At 51.1% G+C, this 22,992-nt stretch overlaps 1 protein-coding gene across 2 annotated transcripts; it reads right to left on the bottom strand.

Annotated features, from left to right (window-relative positions):
• Nucleotides 1-1,453: 1,453 nt before the first annotated feature.
• SCAMP4 (secretory carrier membrane protein 4) lies at nt 1,454-22,910 on the bottom strand. Of its 2 annotated transcripts, none has more exons than XM_063403137.1 (8): nt 22,821-22,910; nt 17,042-17,106; nt 16,608-16,661; nt 13,723-13,851; nt 9,886-10,042; nt 6,851-6,952; nt 5,536-5,653; nt 1,454-4,490 (listed from the first exon to the last, which is right to left on the bottom strand). In XM_063403137.1, the coding sequence occupies exons 3-8, from the start codon at nt 16,612-16,614 to the stop codon at nt 4,314-4,316; spliced, it is 690 nt and encodes a 229-aa protein (XP_063259207.1). In that variant the 5' UTR covers nt 16,615-16,661; nt 17,042-17,106; nt 22,821-22,910; the 3' UTR covers nt 1,454-4,313. The 2 variants fall into 2 exon arrangements, with proteins under 2 accessions (XP_063259207.1, XP_063259209.1); XM_063403139.1 differs by lacking the exon at nt 22,821-22,910 and adding an exon at nt 22,086-22,325.
• Between the last annotated feature and the right edge of the window lie 82 nt (nt 22,911-22,992).

The following is a 22,992-nucleotide window of genomic DNA, read 5'->3' as shown; positions in this document are numbered from 1 at the left end:
GAACCAGAGAAAAGGAAAAGCCAGGCCCTCACAGTGTCCTCACACCCTGATGCCAGCAATCCAGAGCTTCTTGGGAGCTCCTCAGGGTGGGGGGCTGAGCTTGGCTGCACAACCACCCCCATTCCTGACTAACCCTGCCCAGTCCTCCTGCGGCAGAGGCAAAAAATCCCCTCATTCCAAGTGCCAAGGTCCTGCTCGAACAGCAGCCAGAGCAGGAGCTTAAAATGTGCCTCGTGCTAGATTCTGAGGAGCAAGAATTTGAGGAAAATCCAATTCATCCTCATGTTCAACATCAGGGCACAGCAGCAGCTGTAGGGAACCACTGTCAGAGAGGATGGTGAGGGCCAGGCAGGGGAAACCTGGCACAGGGCTTTGGAGATGGGGAAGACACTGAGATCAGCAGAGGTCACATCAACAGCTGTGAGGGAAATGGCTCTTCCAGGAGTAAATGTCTGCCATGGAGTGGAACTGGGGTATGACACCACACTATGGTGATTTCCATATTCCCACCTGGAGTGTTGTGTCCAACTCTACAGCCCCCACACAAGAAAGACATGGACCTGTGGAATGAGACCTGAGGAGGCCACAGAGCTGCTCCAAGGGCTGGAGCCCCTCTGCCCTGGGGACAGGCTGGGAGAGCTGGGGGTGCTCACCTGGAGAAGGCTCCAGGGAGAGCTGAGAGCCCCTTGCAGGGCCTGAAGGGGCTCCAGGAGAGCTGGAGAGGGACTGGGGACAAGGGATGGAGGGACAGGACACAGGGAATGGCTTCCACTACCAGAGGGCAGGGCTGGATGGGAGATTGGGAAGGAATTGTTCCCTTCGAGGGTGCTGAGCAGCTGTGGCTGCCCCTGGATCCCTGGCAGTGCCCAAGGCCAGGCTGGATAGGGCTTGGAGCAGCCTGGGACAGTGGAAGGTGTCCCTGCCATGGCAGGACATGGGATGGGCTTTAAGGTCCCTTCCAACACAAACTATTCTGTGATACCTTTGGAAAAACATTTTGGGCAATAAATTCAGCTACATGCTAGAAGGATTCAACTCACCTTCACTGTCCAAGCCCATTTACTCCAGGGCTAACAGTCTCCTTCCAGGCCATTACTGGGGAAAGCAGACACCAGGTCTGCCAGGGGCTCTCTGTGCTATGGAGAGGCCACAAAAATGACCCCAGTGCTTGGGAGATGGGACTTTCTCCACACCTCTGCTCTCCAATCCTGTTGTTAGATGGGAAAATGGCAGCACCTTTAGTCAAAGTTCATGGGGCATCTCTAAGACTACAAACCACAACAAGCCACTCACACCAGTCCCCAGCACAGAGGACGAGCCTCATCCATCAACGTGCTGTTCTTTTACAGAGAAAACAACATGCAGTGGGAGACTTTGGAGGAAAACAGAGATTTTGCCATTTCCCTCTGCCAGATAACTCCGGTTACCTAGGAACAGACACTTCTCCGATGCGGCCAGTTCTCCTCATCAAGCACAGGATGAGCATTTATTGTCTTGTGATCAGGAGAAAAACACAAACAAAACCCAGAGCTCCACAGGTGACATGAAACATCACACACAGACACGCCACGTGACACCCGACCACACCAGGAGCCAGGGCTGGGTTAATGTTGTTAAGACCTTTTAGAAATCTAATGTAAACATTTAAAAACATATAGAGGAGTCCAAAAAAAAATAAAAGAAAAAAAATGAAGCCACGGTTGTTCAGGCAGCGTGTTGGGTCAACTTTCTGGAATTACGGTTTTGGCATCGAGGAGGAAGGAGGGGGATGAGATGGCAGTTCCCACCTGGAGGAGCATGGATCTCCACAGGGATCTCAGGCAGTGCAGGCTCACGGGGGGAGATTTGGTGTCCAGCTCCAACCATTCTGGTGGGCAGGCTCCCAGGCACCCCCTCTCTCTGCATCAAGCATTTCCAGTGTGGCTGAGGGTGGGTGCTTCAACACAGCCCCTGGATTCTCCAAGGGGAAAATCCCAAAGAGAAGCAGGATGTGGAGCCCCCAGCAAGGCATCTCCTCTTGGTTCCTTCGAAACCTCCAACTTGACACACTGAAATGGGGCAGGCATCAAACGGTTTTGAAGAATTTTGGCAAGGGCTGAGGGTGGCGAGGGGCAGGACTGAGGGACACGGGTGCACCATGTCCTGGCTCCCAAGTGTGGCCAATCCCACCTTCAGCCCCGTTGACCCTCAGCCCGTGGTGCATCCATCGTATTTCCAGGGAGTCAACACCAGGCAGTTCTTTCATCACTCCGATGGCAAGCGACAAAGAACACTTAAAATTACACTTGACACTAGACAAAGGCACCTAAAAGCTTCACAATGCCATCAGGTCATGTTCTGTTTAGAAGACTCCAAGAGCTCGCCCTCCCAAGCACATTGCACACTCTCCTGGAAAACCCCTGGTGTTGGGAGCACATTCTATGTCCCAGAGCCAGCGGAGGGTTGCTCCTGCAGCAGGGGGTCAGTGTGGCAAATGGAAATTTGGGCAGGCTCTGCCCTCCCATCCAGGGTTGCTTTTGCTTTGGCCCTGGTAACACAGGGGTCATGCAGACTCCAGACTGTGCTTCCCTCATTATTTACAGTGTGATACAGGACGAGTTAGGAGGGAAACAGAGAATTCTGCAGGGTCGAGGGCGAAGAGGGAGGTCTCCTCTGTGAACCATGATTTCATTAGATAAGGCACATGTAGAGAAAAACTTTCAAAAGACCACTTGCAAATCAATTCCACCTAGCTAGGACCATGTCCCTGTCCCTTTACAGGAGCCAGTTTTGTTTTCCAGTTGCTCAGTGTGAATTTGGAATAACCCCACCAACAGCCTGCCAAGGCAGCAGGCTCTGGGTCTGATCCCCAGGGTGCCCAACCCCTCCTGAGTCTTCCAAATGGAGCATTCTGGATCATTGGCCAAAACTTTGAGAGCCAAAGACTTGGAACACTCACTCCCTATTAAAAAGTTGGGAACTGACCTCCCAGTTTGGACAGGTTTGGAAAAAATCACAGCAGGCTGAGGGGGAAGAGGAAACTGCAGCCTTTGCTGTCTGTATCGCTGTAGGACACAGGGAATTGGATGGCTCAGGCACAGAATGGAGATGAATGACAAGGTGGAGGATAATCTCAGGGAAAACAATCCCTCTCGACAGCTTCATCCTCCCTTCAGCTGATCCTTGGAGAAAGGAATTTCTCTCTCATGGAAGTCCTGCCAGCCACAGAGCTAACAGCAGCCATGAGGACTAACAAGCTTCCCTTGGTCTCCCAGTCCCCACTGTAATGTTTGGAGTTCAGCTACACCAGCAGAAGGCAGAATTAAACTATTCATTGTGACAGAAGCATTTCCAAACCTCTCTGGGGCTCCAGCACTGAGATTAATCATTATCTTGCATCCGGCTCCTGGCCGGGAACCCAGGAAAAGGTGCCCCAACAGGACAAAGGTGTGTCCAGTGGGGCATTCCTTGGGCCAGCACAAAACCTGGCTGCAAGTTACACAGTGGGGAGATCTCGTGCTCAGTCCCTGTACCGGAGTGAACATCACCAAGGCCAAGTGTCAGCTCTGCACTGGTTCCCACTGGGCTTTGATTCAGGCTTTAGTGAGCAATCATGAACCTAAGGAGATGAATCTGCACCTCTGGAACACACAGATCCGGCAAGAGGTTTTGGCAGCAGGAAAAGCAAGACCTGTAGCATCACAACAGTCTGAGCCAGGCAAATGAGGACTTGTGGGGACTTCACATCCGAGGACTCACCCAGGGCATGCTCTGTTACCTGCAGGGATCCTCCCACGGAGGGTGGAGCTCTCACAAATCACTTCAGCGTCACCTGTACCACATAATTTAAGTGCTGCATTTCCCTTAGAGTGAAAAATTCCACATTATTCATCCAGGAGAGTAAACACCAGTTGCTACCAATGCTCTGATTACTTTTGCTGCAGACGTGGTGCTGTGCAGGGCATTCCATGGAAGCTGAGCAGGAGCAGGAGCAGCTGTGGTAGTGTTGCCACTGTGGGGAAGCCGAGCCTTTTCCAGGGATGGTCAGGACAGGATTCCCTCAAGCAAGGGCAGTGAAGGATTTGTTCTCAGTCTGCAAAGAGGCAAATACTGGTGACTCAAGGCAAACAAAAAGCTTTCTGCCATGGCCGTGCAGTGCAGTGGAGGTGGGAAGGGCTCAGAGCACGGGTATTCCGCAGGGATAAGGAGACAAGAACCAGCAAGGTCCCCGAGATGAGTGGGGTGCTTGGGGGGAATGCAAATGATCTTTTCCAAGAACAAGAATAAAAAGACCAAAAAGGAGAGAATCCAGGCAGTTTGCAGCTGTTTGCTGCTTAAGGCCATTGGTTTCCAGAGGGGTAGTTGGGCACTGTGGGATACTCTGGCAGGCTGTTCCCAGTAAAATTGCTGTACTGGGCCTCCCTGCTGGGAGGGTTCCTCCATGCGCCACTGTTCCACTCATCTTGAGCCTTCTGGAAGCTTCCACCACCCCCTCGGTAGATTTTATGTACCTAAGGGATAAAAGGGAGGACAAGAGGAGAGTCAGTACCAGGTGCTCAGAGCTGTGCCCTGGCAGAGCCACTTGGGAACAGGATTGTGGATTTGTTCCTCTCTCTGTGAAGAGCTGGATTTCCAAGGAACAAAGCACAGAAAACGCAGTAATACAGAGGTGCAGATAGAGAATATCAATCCAATACTTGAACACATTTCAGCTGCCTGCCCAGAATTCAGGTGGGGGATCCCACAGCAAGGCAGCCAGCCCAGGCCAGGCGGGTGAAACCTCTCCAACACAGAGTCCAACACCACTGCTTCCACAGAGCTGCTGTTTTCCCTGTCTGCCAAAGCTTTCCAGAGAGTCCTACTGCAAATCCTTGTTTCTGCAGAGACCCAATTCCCACCCTGCCATCTGGTTCCCACTGCAGATACTTCACCACTGACCATCCCAAAGAGCAACAAATCACGGAATCACAGGATTGCTGAGGCTGGGAAAGACCTCTAAGACCACCAAGCCCAACCATCAGCCCAGCTCCACCACCATGCTCACCACTAACCCATGTCCCCAGGGGCCACATCCACACATTTTTTGAACACTCCCAGGGATGATGATTCCATTACCCTGGGCAGCCTGTGCTAATGCTTTACAATCCTTTCTGTGAAAATAAATGTTTCCTAATATCCAATCCAAACCTCCCCACTTCAAACAGCCTCAGGTTGCTCCACATGAAGCTTGCTTAGCATGACATAAAGCAACATCACCACATGACACCATGACAATTTCCAGCCTGAGCTGTCTTGTGCTGTCTAGATTTGTCCTCCAGAAACTCTGAGAGACATCAACTGACTGCACTGTGCAACCTTTCAAAGCAGTGATGGCTTGTGGTGGCTGCTGAGCTGCCTCTTCACATTATTGTGATACACAGCAGGGATTCTTCAAGGCAGAGAGAGATCTGAAGAATCTCAGAATCCCAGAATGGTTTGGGCAGGAAGGGACCTTAAAACTCCTCTCATTCCACTCCCCTGCCATGGGCAGGGACACCTTCCACTTGAAGGACCTACCCTTATGATGCAGATGAGCATCGCCACCGCTGACATGGTGAACATGATGGCAGGGAACAGCATGAACACAGCAGCTGCCACGCTGGTGCTGAAGAAGGTGATGGCTGCCAACCATCCACTGCAAGAAACAGAAAAAAGGAGACACAATATCATTATAATCTGCTTTTCAAAGTGTCCTTGTTATCAGAAAAACTGTTTACTCGCTCGTAAGGCCCTGTCAGAGGTTGCCCAGAGCAGCTGTGGCTGTCCCTGGATCCCTGGCAGTGCCCAAGGCCAGGCTGGACAGGGTTTGGAGCAGCCTGGGACAGTGGGAGGTGTCCCTGCCATGGCAGGGGATGGAATGGGATGGGCTTTAAGGTCCCTTTCAACCCAAAGCATTCTTTGTTTCTGTGATTCATAACCCAGAAATTACAAGGCAGCTTTTAAGCTCTTAAAAATGAAGTGAACAATGAAGATAATTGACAGGATTCAATGCAGGTATTTCCCCAAGATCTCAACTCTCACTTGCCAGCACCCCTCCCTAATCCAGTCTGAGAGCTTTAAGGGACAGCCAGCTGCATGGAATTTGGGAAGAGAAGAAATATTCCCAAAGTGCTTTTGGTTGTGCATCTAGAGACCAGAACCGAGATCAGGGAACACCGTGGTCCTGTAATTTACTCTCCATCTCCATTCCTTTGCTGGCAAAAACCAGGTGAGGCATCAGCAATTCTGAAACCAGAATGTTAAATGGAGGGCTAAGACTTTCCATTACTTGTAGTTTCAGCAGGAATTGCTCTCAAGTCTCTACAGACAGGAAGTTAAAATGCCAAACAATTATAACACAACCAGGGACAGACACTAACAAGCTCCCATTTATTTTAGGAGAACTCTCACAGTACTTCTCATAGGCCAACAATGAGTCACCACACTCAGCTCACCGTGTGCTGCCAACACTGAGGGCAGTGCTGAGCCTGACACAGGCTGCTTAAATGGTGACAGAAATGGACACTGAGGGGAGAGGCTACAAAGAGCAACCAGGTGAAGATCATAGAATGGTTTGGGTTGGAAGGGACCTTAAAGCCCAGCCAGACCACATGGGCAGGGACACCTTCCACTGGACCAGGCAGCCCCAAATCCCATCCAGCTTGGCCTTGATTTCTGCCAACACAGCAATGAAACCCAAATGGTGCAGCCCAAGAACAGATACAGCTCTGCCACTGGGGAAATCAGAAAGCTTCTTCCTCTCCACCCTCTACAGGCTCCCATCAGCCTCTCCAAGTCCATGGAAGCAGCCACAGCCCAGAGCTCCTGGGCCTGCTGGAACATTCCCACTTACCACGCTCCCCATCCAGAAAAGCCGATCGCCTGCAGGACCGTGAGGAGGAACTGCGCCCCGAAGATGAAGAAAAAGGCCATGAAATTAAAGGAACTGTCCGACCTGTGGAGAAAGAGAGGAGATCAGGGGGGCAGTGGCACCTTGTGCTGCCCCACACCCATGTCTGACCGCAGCACCACATTCAAACCCTCCACAGGGGTGGCTCCAGAGGGTTCCCTCCATGGCTGTGTGCTGGGAGGATTCTCCCCCCTTCCCTGGCACTGAGAGCACACAGCTCCGTGACTCAGCAGCACAGATTGTCCCAATAACCTGTCTCTTGCAGTTGCTCTCCGCAGGGAACTGCACATATGATGACACACAAGGAGAGGCTGAGGGACACGAGTCTCCTACACAGAGAGTCTGAATCATCCTCTGACCAAACATCAGCCCAGCCTGACACCTGCCCGGCTCCACCCTGGCAAGGAGGCACGCAAGGGCCTGATGCTGGCAGGCAGAGCTCGTTCATACACTAAAAATGATCACTGAGCACGAGAATTCCAGCTGGGAATGTCTCAGTGTCTGCTTCTCATCGTGTTCCCACGCCCATGGTAAATAATCCAGCACTGGGACATCACAGGAGGGAAAACAGCCACGAGAGAGGTGGGTGGCACCCTGGAAGAAGAGGCACACTCCCCATCGCTGCAGGCTCCCCATCCTCAGGATGTACAGATGAGGGCCTTGAGTTTATGCAGGTACAATAATTGGCATGAAAATGACCCCGAGCAAGATGCTGACAGGGGACATTCAGTCTGTCATGGGTGCACTGGGGGCCCAGCACTGCCCTGCCCTGCCCTGCCCAAGTCTGGGCTCTGCCACAACACATCTTCATCCCATCAAACCTGCCACATCAGGCACATCTGAAGTTCCTCAAACTATCATTTTTAATGATACAAATGATTCCCATACTCTAAGGAACTCAAAAGGCCAATTACTTATCTACAGATCTACAAAAACACTTCAGGTGCTTGTGAGGCAGTTTGGTGCAAAGGGGAGTTAAAAAAAGAGCTCAAATCACTGCCAGCTCCTGCTTAAACCCTGAAAGTATTTAAATGCCTATTATTATAATTATTTTTATTATGCTAGTGGTTGTTAGTTTTATAATTCTAGCCCCTGATGCCTTGGGAGGAGATGAGGGAGGGGAGGCATGTGGAGAAGCCTCCAGTCAGACCCACGCTCTTCAGAGCTGCCCGTGTTGGTCTGGGTGTCTGCCACAGATGGTGGCTCTGGAAGATTTGTCATCCTTGAGTATCCTCACAATCCCACCCTTAAAATACCACCTCAGAATACAGCAATGAGAAAGAAATACTTTAGGCAGGGCCTGCTGACAGTGGTGCCTGTCAGAATCCAATTAACAAGGATTAGGCTCGAGGCTGAGCCTTCAAACAGACTCTTGCAACTCCGACCTGAAGGGGCTGGAGGAGTCTTCATTTGAAAGGATCTGCAGGAATTAGTGGGGATACAGAGAAAAGGTGATTTCTCATCCAGCTTTCTGGTGCAGATTTGCTACAGCTTTGCCCTAGCACCAAAGCTCTGCAGCTAATTTAATTTGGGATGCAGCAGGATGACGAAGGTTTCAGAAGCATCCTCACAGGACAGGGTGCCAGCACTGAGGGGTGGCCCCCTCCAGGACAAGGAGGGCTGATTCTGCCTCTGGACTCACCTCTTGCTGTGATCCCAGCAGCGCTGCCCCTCCGCAGTGATTTCCACCCCTCTTCCCAACTGCTGTCCCAGGGATGCTCCCTGGGCTCCCCACTCTGTCCCTGGGGTTGAGTCTTTTTTTAACTGCAAGTCTCTGCACAGAGTAACCTCGGGGACCTCTCAGCATTCACTTGCATAAACACATCCAAACAACGTTCAAGGAATAATGAGAAACGGCCCTTGTGGAGCCCGGGGGAGGTCAGCAGGGAGGAATAATTTTTCCCAGACTTTAGAATGGAAATTCCTCTTTGAACAGAGCTCCAGCACTTGGAGGCCCTGGGGCTTCTGAGCTCGGGATGGGGACAAACTCCAGCCCCAGAGTGCAAGAGTTCAGAGCTGGGACTTTTATGCCATTTGGAACTTTGAGACAAATCCAACCCTCCTCTTTCCAGCAGAAATGACCCTCCCCTGTACTCCACAATGCCACTGGTGATTTAACAGCACCTGCCCAGTGCTGTGGGCACACAGGGCATCAATTTAGAAGCTCATTTAAACAATTAATTTATCATGTGCTAGACAGGACCCACCTGCCACCTCCCACTTCCATCAGCTGCTTTTGCTGTTATCCAAACCATCACAGAGTCTGGTGAATAATCAAAATCCAGAGTATCCTACTAGGAAGAGCTTCACCTTCAGAGGTCAAACCCCTGATTAGTTGTGGGCTGTGGTGGTGGCACTGGCCCTTCCTTTCCTGTGTCAGGCTGGGAACTGCTCAGAACTCTCCTAGCTCTGCCAGGCTTTACACATTAATGTTTGAGTGATGCCTCGTGGTCCACAGCAAATGCAAATGATTATTAATTAAAGCAAAAATGTAGGATGGCTTTAAATATTTGTGGAGTTTCAGAAGCACTGACTCCAGGGAACTGCTTTTATCTGAAAAGCTAAGCAGACAAGCTCTCAAGTAGCTGGAGACAGAAATCAGAAGAGTTCTCAAAAACTAATAACTTAATAGTCTTCCATCAAAATAAGCCTCAATGAAGCTTTACCAAATTACCTATTTTAATGCTGCACTGAGATGAGGGTGCTGCTAAGTTTGAGATACTTAACTAAAATATGAATTTAACTCTCTTAGAAGTGGCAAACTGCTCACCTCCAATCTTACGTGATTCTCAGTCCTGTATCTAGTATTTCAAATAGCCATATTGTTCTTCATTTTGAAAGTAAACAAGACATTTAGATATCAGGTGCTGAACTTTCATCCCAGCCAGAGAGACCTCCCCCAGCAGCACTCCCCAGTAACAGCCAGGGAAACTTCCAGAGGAAAGTGGACCAGAAGCACCTCGTGGGCTGGTACTCACCGAAAGGCTTTGTAGGCAGGTCGGAACCAGCAGACGTAGCCACAGGGGCTGAAGAGGATCAGCCAGAGGATGGCCAGGCCAAAATTGACCCCGTAGCCTCCCCCAATCCACCAGGCCAGGCAGGCGATGAGGTTCACACCCAGCGTGATGCAGTAAACTGGGGAGAGGGCAGAGGACAGAAAATGGGGTGGGGCACTTTCAGGACTTCGTGAGAAAAGGAAACAAAAGATAATGGCTGGGGATGTGTCAGGGATGGAGCTCAGGGAAAGGTTCTTCCCCCCGAGGGTGCTGGGGCACTGCCCAGGCTCCCCAGGGAATGGTCCCAGCCCCAAGGCTGCCAGAGCTCCAGGAGCGTTTGGACAACGCTCTCAGGGATGCTCAGGATGGGATTGTTGGGGTCTGCTGGTTAATGCCAGGAGCTGCACTGGATGATCCCTGTGGATCCCTGCTAACTCAGGATATCCCAAGACTCTGCGAAGCCCCCAGGGTTACAATGGGAAGGGTCCCTGGGGCAGCAGTGCAGCTGTTCTGAGCCAGCCGCAGGCTCCTGTGTGACCTGGAGCTGGGAGCACAGGAACATCCAGCTCCAGAGGCATCCTGCAGCACAGGGATGAGGGAACTCTTTTATGACCTGTCAAAGCATGGGGAGCTTAGGTAACAACTGATGTGACCAGCACACAACTCAGGCCAGTGTTATTATGAATTATGATCAAAGTCTAATTTCCATTTATAGCAAAACTCTTTGTGAGAGAAGAGGGGGGTAACTCTAGTCCTGCCCCCGCCTCTGAATGACTCTGTGCTTGCTGGGGCTGCCTCAGGAGCTATCTCTGAGCCAGCTCAGTGCCTTGCAGGCTCTCTCTCCGCTTCCCTGGGCCTCTGAGGAAGCCTGGATATCAGCTTGGGGGCTTGGCAGTGCTGCCTTGAGCAAGGGGATAAACAAACTCCAATCAGGCTGAGAATACGGGACCACAGGGGTGGCTTAGAGGCCTTTTCACATCCCTGTTGCTGTCACTTGGATAAAAAGGAACAGTTGACAAAGGCCCCCAGAGCACAGCAGTGCTGCACTAAGTAGTTGTATATGAAGGGATGCAGCTCCCCCCTTTTCCTGGAGCTCACATCCCTGGAAAGGGTGTTCAGCCCCAAGCCAGGGGCTCCCTGCAGCTATCCCTGCATCCCCCCAGGCTCTGCCAGGCTCACAGAGGCAAATTTACAAGCTCCTATTTTGGAAAACTGGTGGTGACTCTTAAAACCCTTTGTGGTGACCTGTATCAACAAGCACAGAGAAAGGAGAAGGTGGAAGGTCCAAACACCAAAGACCCTCCAGCACAGCCTGGTGAAGAGCTCATGGCAACACTCTGGACCTTGCCCTCAGTTATTCAGGCAAAATTAAATCCCCAAATTGTTCTTCACTGTGCCAAGGGAACATCCTGCCCATTCCTCACTTCATCCCTGCCATGGCTCTGCAGCTCATCTGCACATCACTGTCTTGCTCCTTCTGACTCTTCCCTGTCCTCCTGGGCACTGACCTGGCTGCCTTCACACAGCCTGGGGGTCCTAAACAACTGCAAGGTTTTATGGTCACAAAATAATACTGACAACACAGGCAAGGGAATGAAACCTATACCCAGCTGCTACTTCTGACCTACACATGGCCTGAGAGTAAAAGAAAACATTGTTTTACTGAAAAGAAAATGTCTTCTTAGCAGCCAGTGAAGCTTTGTACACAATGTGTCTTAATGTTGGGGGGAAGAATATTGGTTATTTAGATTAATTAATTCTAGGTATCTAAATTAACTGTTTGTAGATTTTCCATCCCTGGCAGTGTCCAAGGGGCTTGGAGCACCTTGGGACAGTGGAAGGTGTCCCTGCCATGGCAGGGGGTGGCACTGGATGGGCTTTAAGGTCCTTCCAACCCAAACCATTCTGGGATTCCATGAACCTATGATATTTCATTTACACACTAATTAGCTGTACTTCTCCAAATATTCATTTTCAGAAGCTACTTATTCTCCAGAAGTTACTTATTTTAAAATACCCAACAAAACAACACCAAGACAAGATCATCTACAGAGTTTTAAGGAACTTTTGGCTCTCCCTGTGCCTCAGGTCAGAGTTTGCTCTCCAGCAGTGGGAGCTCTGGTACAACCTTCCCCAAACCTCCCTCCACCTTAATCCAGCGCTCACATCCAATTAAAGTAATGAGCAATCACCCTTCCAGCAACAACTTGTGTGTTTCTACTTTTCAAAACTGGCCTTCACTTGTTTACCTTCTTCCCTCTACATCTCTCTCCAACTCGTGCCAAAAAATCAGGGAGACCCCGAAGGAAGTGCGCTGCAGATGGAAATGTGAAACTCCTGAGTGCAGGAGATGGAAATGTGAAACTCCTGAGTGCAGGAGATGGAAATGTGAAACTCCTGGTGCAGATGGCAGCTCTCCTGGCCATGCCCAAATCCCTGGCTCTCCTCCAGCCTGCCATTAACTCGACTGAGGGACTCTTTGTTTTGGGAGAGGGGAGGACAAAGGCGGCTTTACAGCTTCGACATCGCACCAGTGAGTCTGGAGGGACAGGCAGCTTCTTCAGGCAAGAAAATTACAGAGCTCATTGCAGCAGCTCCACATAACCAAAGAACAATGGAGCCATGGATTATGCCATTATTTATGCACACAAATCTCTCTCCTACACACATCCCGTGCATCTGGAATAAAAGCCACACCACCAAATGCAGAGCTGGCAGAAAACAAGCTTTCCTTCAGTGAGAAGGGTAAAGAGGATGACAAGCATTTGGGGAAAAAAAGATAAGCCAGGCAAAAAGATTTTTAATCTTCCAAAGCGTTCCCTGTGGTTTCCTAGGCCTGCCACAACGATTTCATTCCTTGGAGAAGAATGGTCAATTTTCATTCCTGGTTTCTGAATGGTGAGGGAAACAACAGGAGCCCAGGGCAGGAGCTCTGCTCACACAGAGTATCAGCACTTCACCAGCTGGGACAGGATCAGCTCCCAGCTCCAGCAGGATGGGGAATGTTTGGGGGGCTCTGGATAGCTAAGGAAGAGCCAGCATGCAGCTAGAAGACACTGCTTCCATTGGGAAGAGAAATCTGAGGATAAGAGGGAATTTCAGCCTTCCTAGAGAGAGGTGGGGAGCCAGGTGGCAGCAAATGGGCCACAATTATTTTGTCTAAAATTCTCCTATTCCTCTTACTTTAGGGGAGCTGGGAATTTCCTTAAGGTAGCTATTTTTGGGAGTTAAATAGGGCTTACAAAAAGGCTGGAGAGGGACTTGGGACAAGGGATGGAGGGACAGGACACAGAGAATGGCTTCCACTGCCGGAGGGCAGGGCTGGATGGGAGATTGGGAAGGAATTGTTGGCTGTGAGGGTGGGCAGGCCCTGGCACGGGGTGCCCAGAGCAGCTGTGGCTGCCCCTGATCCCTGGCAGTGTCCAAGGCCAGGCTGGACAGGGCTTGGAGCAGCCTGGGACAGTGGAAGGTGTCCCTGCCATGGCAGGGGGTGGGAATGGGATGAGCTTTAAGGTCCCTTCCCACCCAAAACAGGGATTCTGTGATCATTTGACATTAATAAAGGTATCAAACGTGGTCTGCTTTCTCCCTCTTCAGATTTACTAACAGACTTTTCCAGCACTGATACCCTCCTTTCTTCAAGATCCTTCAAGGATTCAAGGCACAGCAGCTTCAAATTCAGGCATAAAGTTATATTAGACTATTCTAAGGGGAATCATTGCTCCTCATCAAAACTTTAAAGCACAGAAGTCATTGAGATCTATGGGGGTTTGCTATACAAATACCTTTTTCCAGCACAGGTTTTTTTGTTCAACTTACAGATCCACACATGATAGATTCTCTTCACCAGGAACTGGTAATCGATGGGAATTTCATCAGCAAAATTCTGGTAGAAACATGGCTTCAGAGGGATGAACTTGGGGAGTGGTGGGAAGTTATTCACCTTTTCTGGAACACAGAACACAGATTTCAGCTGGGAGCAGAAATGTGTCATATCCTCCACACCTTCCCAACAATGCTGCATGTTCATCCTCTCCCTGGACCACAAATATATTGGTTTTCTTCCTCAGCAGTGGACAGGACATTTATTCTACCACACACAAGGCTGAGAGGGGAATAGGAACAAGCTAATAAACATCACATGGATTTAACACCTTTACACATCAGTGTGAAGCTGTGTGAACTGTGCTGCAAGAAAAGAAACACCTTAAAATAAGCTCCAGGATGAGCTTCCTCAGGAAGGGGGAGGTGTCAGCAACATCTGGGGGAAACAGCTGCACAGAGGTGTTCAGTTACAACCCTTCAGAAATCCACAGCAAGAGGAAAGAAAGGCTGGGGAGTGTCTAGACAAGCAGATTTACCTTCAGCCACCAGCTCTGGATAGGCAGAAGCATGTCCTGGCCATGGGTCAGGCCTTAGGAGTTGTTGTAGCCTGGGACAATAAGGAAGAGTACCTGAAGGTATCCCCAAACTGGAATTCCTGGCTGTGAGGGTGGGCAGGCCCTGGCACAGGGTGCCCAGAGCAGCTGTGGCTGTCCCTGGATCCCTGGCAGTGCCCGAGGCCAGGCTGGACAGGGCTTGGAGCAGCCTGGGACAGTGGAAGGTGTCCCTGCCTTTGGCAAGGGTTGGGAACTGGATGAGCTTTAAGGTCCCTCCAACCCAAACCATTTTGTGATTCCATGACTCTGTGTCAGGGAGGATCTTGTTTTGAAAACACATGAGATTTTTAATGGGAAAAGGGTACATTCAAGTTTTTCCTGCAAGGTTAAGCCCTAGGAAAAAGGAAAAAAAAAAAAACAAAGAAGAAAAGAAAAAGCTTTGCATTCAGAGACAATAAATCAGCAAATGCTGCCAAAAGCTATATGATGAAGAAAACCCTACCTTGGGAAGAAATTCTGTTTTAAAATCAAGTAATTAAATGCCTAAATCCTCTGCTGCTGTCAGCTCTCAGATTTGTGTCTGTGTGCCTGGATGTGTGCTCCTACATGTTTGGGAATGTTTGCTCTTGCCTTCCAGAACTGATTAAAGTTTGATTCCAGGGCATTGTGACTAATTGTCTCTAGCCTCCTTCAGCCTCAGTAAACAGAATTAAAAACAACCAGAGGAAGAGATGAAGAATGTCCTGGGAAAACCTCCAAATGGTGCAGGAGACAAGAGGAAATGTCTGAACAAGAACTGTCAGCACAAGAGTTCCCCTTCTCTTCCCATTATCTCCGGCTGAAGAGACATTTTGCAGGAGCAGCTTCTCAGCTCCGTTTGAAGGTTGGCAGGGAAGAGCCTAGAGCTGCAGCCAGGCTTTAGGAAGGAAAAAGGCTTTCCCTCATGCATATTTTCACACAGAAAATATGGTAAGAACTCCCACTGGGAATACATCAGAATGAGCTATGGAATAATGTCTGAAGTCACCAACCCAATTTGACTTGTCCTGATAAAAACAAACATCAACTCTTCTGCCCCTCCTCACCCACCTGCCTTAAACCCATTTTACATTAATTCAGGTGCCCTCCAAGCTGGTTTGAGTAACTGGTTAACACCACTGCTGACTCCATCCCACGGAGAGCTGATGGCCCACAGATACTTTCAAAGTCCACAGGAATTTGGACTCCTTTGTGTTAATTTTTTGTTTGCTGTAAACACCTAATAGGATTTCTCCTGCATAGTGTGTCCCTGCAGCCTAGAAAGGGATTTAACAATGCTGGATCAAGGGAAAGGGAGGGGACAGAGCTTTTAAAGCTGAAAGGACAGGTCTCTAGGGAAGCCAGTAAGACCAAGATTAATCAAATGCAGTAAAAGCAGATTCTCTAACGTTTGTTTTTTTTTTTACTGAGGGATGAGGAAACTTTTGTTCTGTCCCTCTTCAACAGCTGAAGCTGCAGATTGTTCCTTTGGTTCTGCTCTCTCCCATCTTCTGTCACAGACAGCAGAGCTGCTGCCAGCTCCCAGTGCAGAGCTCCCACGTGGTGGGGCCAAAACCAAGCAGCCACTGCAGTTTGTCATTTTTTAAGCTCATAAAATGGTCCCAACACCCCCAGGATTGTTTGCTAGGTACACAAAGCTGGGGATTGCACCTCTTCCCCAGCTGCTGCCCACCTCCTCCCACACAGAGACCCTGCTGTTCTGGGTTACTTCTGAGATTAGACAAAATAAATTACATGAAAATATCCCCTTTCATGTCTGACTGCAGAGCTTGGAGAGCTATAGTTCTCCCATCAGGACTGAGATCAACACATCAGATCAGCAAATGCACCCCGTGCTTTCAAAAACCAAACTGCATCACCCATGAGCAGCAGCTGGAGGCAAATTTCAGACTACCTCTTATTTTTAAAAAGTTGGAATTTTGTTACTAATTTCACTGCAATTTGGATAGATTAATGTCAATAGCACAGCTAGGAACACTGTGGAAAGCCTCTGGAAAGAAGGAATTATTCTCACTTTTTTTCTGAATAAATTCCACCCTCAAAAAACTTTCAAGCAAATCACACCTGAACCTTTATCATTTAAGCAGAAACCTCAGGTGACAGTTCAGGACACAGCAGGAAAGTGAACGTGACCAAGGCAAGAGAAGCAGCTGAAGAGCTTTAGGGATCACCAAGGTGTTGGGAAGGGACACAGGTCACATTCCTGACACGTTACAGCCACCACAGCATCAGGAACAACACCCTCTGAAACCACTCTCCCTACCTGCCATATCTGAGGTGTCTTACCTGCCATTTCTAATGCTTGTGTTCCCTGGTGAGGTTTCAGACAGAGCAACAGATCTGTTGGGGAAAGAAAATCCGGTCAGCACATGTCACTGACCAGCACCCAGAGAAGCTCCTGGAACTGGGAATGTTCCCAGTGTGTGACAAACAAGAGCCCAGGGCTCCCACTACAAACTACAAAGGAGGAAGGCTGGAGCCTCCTGGAAAGGATTCTGATTTCTCCTTGTGCAGAGGAGGCTCTGGCAGCACCTCCTTCAGCCACCTGGAAGGTTTGTATTATCCAGCAGCAAACAAATGTGCCCCTGGCACTCCCTGGCAAAGGCTGAGGATGCTCAGGGAGCCCCTGCCAGAACACCTGCAGCTCCCAGGGACAGCTACAAAGGTCAGGTGGGACCCAGCAGAGCTCATACACTGGAAGAGAAGTGTGTAGAACTCACCAGACTTAATGCCTCATTTAGGTGTTGAGAAGATTTGTTGGCTCCTGGCTCTCAGTTCCCAGTTCCTGGAACAGACAATCCCTGTTAGCTGAGCACTAAACTCCTGCTTAATGAAAAAATAATCAGCTGGAACCAAACCAAATACCCCCCGTTATTTTAGAAATTCTGCACAAATGCAGATTCATTCTTTCTGTTACCACCACCGAGCGTGGCTGTAACTCTGGCAGAAGCAAATCCTCGGAAGTTTACCCAGCATCAGCCTTGGTGCTGATTTTGGCAGAGCTGATCCCACAGATGAAATACACAGAGAAGTCTTTGCTGAGTTTTAATTCCACCCCTCCTTCCTTAAGGATAAAAACACCATGTGTCCCTACCTGCAAATCCCAGAATGGAAACAGAACCAACCCTGCAAAGCAGCACTGTGGAGTCGGACAGAAATGAAGGCAGTCTAGACTAAAATCTGTCCCTAAAAACACAGACAGGAGCCACAGCAGCAGGGTCAAAAGAGCCACACTGTATCCAAATCCCTCAGGATTTACAGCACCTGCTTCCCCTTTGCTGCACCTCGGTGCTGTCCTCTCCTGTGCCCCAGGTAAGGCCTGGAGGCTGCAGAGCTTTGCACTGGTACAGCTTTTGCTTTTTATTTGAGCTACTCAAACCCAGCCCATGGAGACAACAGCACCCAGGACTGTACCAGCAGCCTGTTCTTCCTCTGCAGAGATGCACAAGCTTAAATATATCTGCAGAGAGGAGAACATATTGTTTTCCTGGACCAGTCTTTAGGAAGCCCAAGAGTGTGGGGCTCTGTCCCCTGGGAGCTGCTCAGGGATCCATCCCTGCCCCAGCTGAGCCCTCAGGGCTGTCCCTCAACCCCAACACTGTTTTGTATCTGAGGGTTTGGAAATGGGAGCCTTTTGCTTTGCATTTTTCCAGTGTGTGAATAGAAAACAAAGGATGAAGACAGTTAAGAACAGCATTAAAACTTCACCCCACCCTTCTGCAGCTGCTCCCTGTTGAGATCTGTGAATTCCGGGGGGAGAACAAATGGCCCAGGAACTAAAGCACCGAGAGGAATCGTTTACTGAAGAATGAGCCTGTAAATAAGACCCTTCTGCAGAGGAGGAGTGTTTAGCTACTGCACTTCAGTGTTGTGTCCTCCAGCTGCAGAGAGGTGTCTGTCCACTGGAAAAGAATCCGAAGGAAAAACTGAGGGGGACATTCCTGGCTTGACAGTGGGCTTCCTGCAATGGCCAAACAATGTTTTTCCTGTGCCCTCCTCTCAAGGAGACCTGTGGTGCTGTGGAGAGGCTTTAACTCAAATAATTAAATAAAACCCCCAGACAAAGCAGCATTCTGGTGATGCATGCCCTTCCACAGAAAGATGTGGTTTGGACTCACAAAGCAGCATTATGAACACATCTTTCAGCAAGGATAAGCACACATGGCCATGTTTTACACTGACTAATCACTTCCTGAGATATTCCAGCCTTCTCAGCTCCTGGTAAAAGGATAGGGAGCTTCTTCCCAAGAATTTCTCTCCAATATCCAACCTAACCCTGCCCTCTGTCAGTTTGAAGCCATTTCACCTTGCCCCTTGTCACTATGCCCTTTTATAAACACTCTCCAATATGTAAATTAGATCTCTATTCACCTGGATATTTTCAGTTTTAATTGAAATAGGTGAAACCAAACACCCTGCACTCGCTGCAGAGATTTTCTTCATCTATTACCCGCTGTTTGTGGAGGGCGGAAAATCCCACACATGCTAAGGAAACCTCAGTGTGAAGTGAACTTCCTTTTTCCACTGTGCTCATCCATGGTCAGTGAATAACCCCGAAGTTCACAGTCCAATGCACATGACTCAGGAGTCCACTGGACACAGTTGGAGCTTGTCTTCACCAGGATCTTGCAGACAAAATGCCCTGTGTGAGTTCCAGGGACACCACTTCCCTCTCAAACCAAGACACGAACACAAGCAGTGCTGTTTTTCTAGGCAGACAACAACATGATTCCTTTGACTGGGACTGCAGTGTGAAACACTGCACCATCTCAGATTAGGGAAAATTTTGTGAAGGAAGGAACACCTGTGGGAATCTGCTCTGAGGCACATTTTGAATATCACAGAATCCTGGAATATCCTGAGCTGTAAGGACCCTCAGGGATCATTGATCCAACCCCCAGCCCTGCACAGATACCCCAACAATGCCACCCTCAGCATCCCTGAGAGCGTTGTCCAAACGCTCCTGGAGCTGTGGCAGCCTTGGGGCTGGGACCATTCCCTGGGGAGCCTGGGCAGTGCCCCAGCACCCTCGGGGGGAAGAACCTTTCCCTGAGCTCCAGCCCAAGCCCTGACACAGCTCCAGCCCTTCCTGGGCTCCTGTCCCAGAGCAGAGCTCAGCCCCTGCCCCTCTGCCTCCCCTCAGGAGGAGCTGCAGCCCCCGAGGAGCCTCCCCTCAGTCTCCTCTGCTGCAGCTGAACGAGCCCAGTGCCCTCAGCCTCTCCTCAGACCCTTCCCCAGCTCCGTGTCCCTCCTTTGGGCACTCTCCAACAGCTTTGGATCCTTCTGATCTTGTGGTGCCCAGAGTGCCCCCAGCACTGGAGGTGAGGCTGCCCCAGAGCAGAGCAGGACAATCCCTCCCTGGCCCTGGTGCCCCCAGGACACGGTGGCCCTTTGGGCTGGCAGGACTCAGCAGTGACTCAGATCCAATTTGCCACTGACCAGGACCCCCAGGTCCCTTCCCAGGGCGCTGCTCTCCAGCCTCTCATTCCCAGCCTGTCCCTGCATCCAGGGCTGCCCCATCCCAGGGCAGGATCTGACACTGCCCTTGTCACATGGTTGGGGGTTGCTCAGCCCCAGCGTTTGTCAGGGACTCTCTGTGATGCCTCTGCCTTCCAGGGAGTCAGCAGCTCCTCACAGTTTAGTATCATCAGCAAATTTACAGAGTATCCCCTGCATTCCTGCTTACTCCTTAGTCCTCTGCTATATTCTGCCCATATGAAATAGTTTTAAAAGTTTGTTATTTCTCCCTACCGTTTTCTCCACAGAAAGGTGGCAGAGAACAAGCAAAGGCCAGCCCAAAAGAGGAGCAGTGACAGGGAGGTGGAAGCCATAAACCCAAGTCACCAAGTCACCAAGTGACCTGGAGCATGTCCCCAAGACCAAATTCACAGGACACAGGCTGCCCTGTGCCCTGCAGATGTCCCAGCCAATCTCAGAAGAGCCCAATATCCCAAGCTTTCCATCCAACAAATCCCCCAGTTTCTGAGTCCTTGCTTTAGGATATTTTCTGTACTGCCTTTATATTTTCACTCTGATTTGATGACTCTGGTCCCAAGGAACAAATGACAGGACAAGAGGAAACGGCCTCAAGTTGTGCCAGGGGAGGTTCAGGTTGGACATCAGGAGGAATTTCTCTATGGAAAGGGTGGTCAGGCCTTGGTATGGGCTGCCAAGGGAGGAACCCCCATCTCTGAAGGTGTCCAAGGAAGCCTTGGATGTGGCACTCGGTGCTCTGGGCTGGGGACAAGCTGGGCAATGGTCACAGGATGGACTCGATGACCTTGGAGGTCTTTTCCAACTTTGAGGACTCTGTGACTCTGCGATGCAGCAAGGCCAAGAGCTTCCACACAATCCTGTGCTCCAGGGCTTCACCCAGAGCACTTTGCCAAGAACAAACAGAGGGCAGGATCCCAGCACAGAGCAGAACTGTCCACACTCCCTCATCAACAGGGATTTAACGATGGGAACACACGCGGAATGAGAAACCTGGGCACAGCACACATCTCCTGACAGTGCTTCAAGCTGAGCCTTTGGGGAGGACCATCTGAATGCCAGGCTTTCAGAACCCCCTCTGAGCCAGCAGACCCCAGAGCCTAAAAGGACTGAGACCCCTGCGGAGATCTGGGAGACCTGGATTTTAAACCACCAATCTTGGCAGGGAATCAACGCAGCCTCTGGTGCTCCCAACACAAGCAAACGCTTTTCTCATGATCTCTCCAGTTGAACTTAAAGAGAAAGCAGTGGGTCTGCACTGGTTTCAAGACAAAAGGCTGGGTTTGAGCCTCTTGCAGATGCCCAGCTCTTACCAGGAACTTCCCAGAATGCCCAAGGCAGCAACAGCCACTCCAAACAATCAGCTCAGCATCATAAACCCAGAGCTGACACAGCTTGGCTTTGCTGCTGTTTCCTCTCCCTGACCAGGCACCGCCAGCCTGGACAGGGTGGGACACTGTCCCTGCAGTGACATAACCAGCCAAAAAGTAACTCCAAAAGCCACCCAGCACAACCAGGGAGAATGGGGAAACTCTATGGCAGCAGTGCCCTGAGAAAAGGAGCAGGGAACAGTGAAGGTACAAGGGTTATTCCTCTCCTACGTCATTCCAAGATCAGCTCCAAACTCCAGGAGCCTTGTGAGGACTCCTGGCTACACAGGGGCTTCTGCTGCCCCATCTCCCCCCATCCTGGAGTTGGGGAGACAGCAGAATTGGAAGCTCCCCCAGCCTGTTTACACAACCCTATACCTGCTGCCTCAGCAGGTGAACAGGAGCCTTGATTTGCCTATGCAAAACCCACAGCAGACAAATATTGATTTTGGTACAACCACATCCAGAAGCGAAGCGTGGCTGCTCAGGAACAGGAACTCAGACTGCTCAAGAAGACAGAAAGCACAGAAATACCCATGCTTAGGACACAAGTCTATTCCACCCCCTGTCACCTGCTCAGACTGGCCTCACACAGAAGAATTGGACTGCAGACAGCAGCAAAAACAATCAGCCCAGAATAACACTGAAATGCAGATAAATTAATCCACCAATTGCTTAATTTCTAACCCACTGCTCTCTTCATCACAGGTTCCACAAAGGAGTTTCTCGAGAGAGTTACAAGACGCTGAGACCAGAAATTAGAAGGGGAAATTTAAAGGGGAAATAAAACTACCACATCCAGGTGCTGTCTATCGAGGGCAACACTCACATCTCTGGTACCCGAACCACACAGATCAGAGAGGTTCACCCTCAAATCCCCCGGAGAATCCCTGTCACGAACCTCCCCGGCGGGAGTGGGACCGCTGGGCTGTGTCCCCCCTGCGTGTCCCCGAGTGCCGCCAGCCGTGTCCCCGGGGCCGAGCCGGGAAGGAGCCGCGGGAGGCGATCCCCGAGAGCCCCTCGGGAAGGGATGGAGCCGGCAGCCCCCGGGGCTGGGGGGTCTCACACGGGACACGGCCCGGCCCGGCTGCTCCCGCCCGCTGCCCCCGATAGCGGCTCCCAGCGGGGCCGCCCCCGATCCCTCCCGCGCCCGGGCTGTCCCCGATTCCTCCCCACACCCGGCCCGTCCCCCCAGACCTGTCCCCGATACCTGCCCAAGCCCAGCCTCCCCCACCGCCCCCTCCTCTGTCGCCCCCGGAGCTGCCCCTGTGCCCCTCTCCGGGCAGCCCCGTTACACCGCCGGGCTGAGGGAGTGTCACGGCCCGCCCCTCGCACCGGCTACACCACGACCCCCCGAGACCCCCTTGACCCTCCCGACCTCAAGCTCATCCCACTCCCGGCTCCCCCGTCCCTGTTCTGTGGCCCCCTGCTCCCCCTCATCCCCCGGACCCCCTGCTCCCCCTCATCCCCCGGACCCCTAGCTCCCCCTCTCCCGGCACGCACCCGGCCCTCAGCTTTCCCGGCCCCCAGTTCCCCCCAGCCGCGCTCCCCGTCCCCGACCCCCGTCTCCTCCATCCCTCCGCCCATTTGGCCCCCGGCCCGCCCGGTGCCCCGGGTCCGATCCCCCTGCGCCCACCTCAGCGAGAGCCCGGTCCCGCTCCCCCCGGGCCGCCGCGGAGCGCGCTGGGAAACAGAGTCCTGCCAATAGCCACCGCCGCTGCGCGCCCCGCGCCGTGGACTACAACTCCCAGAGTGCCTCGCGGCACACACCCGCCCCTGTCATGTGAGGGCAGGGCGGAGGGGAGGGG

This window comes from Prinia subflava, chromosome 8 (assembly GCF_021018805.1).
Source record: "Prinia subflava isolate CZ2003 ecotype Zambia chromosome 8, Cam_Psub_1.2, whole genome shotgun sequence".
In the NCBI taxonomy this organism is placed as follows: Eukaryota; Metazoa; Chordata; class Aves; order Passeriformes; family Cisticolidae; genus Prinia; species Prinia subflava.
Note: the sequence above shows the minus strand (reverse complement) of the source record. Positions and strands in the feature narration are given on the sequence as shown.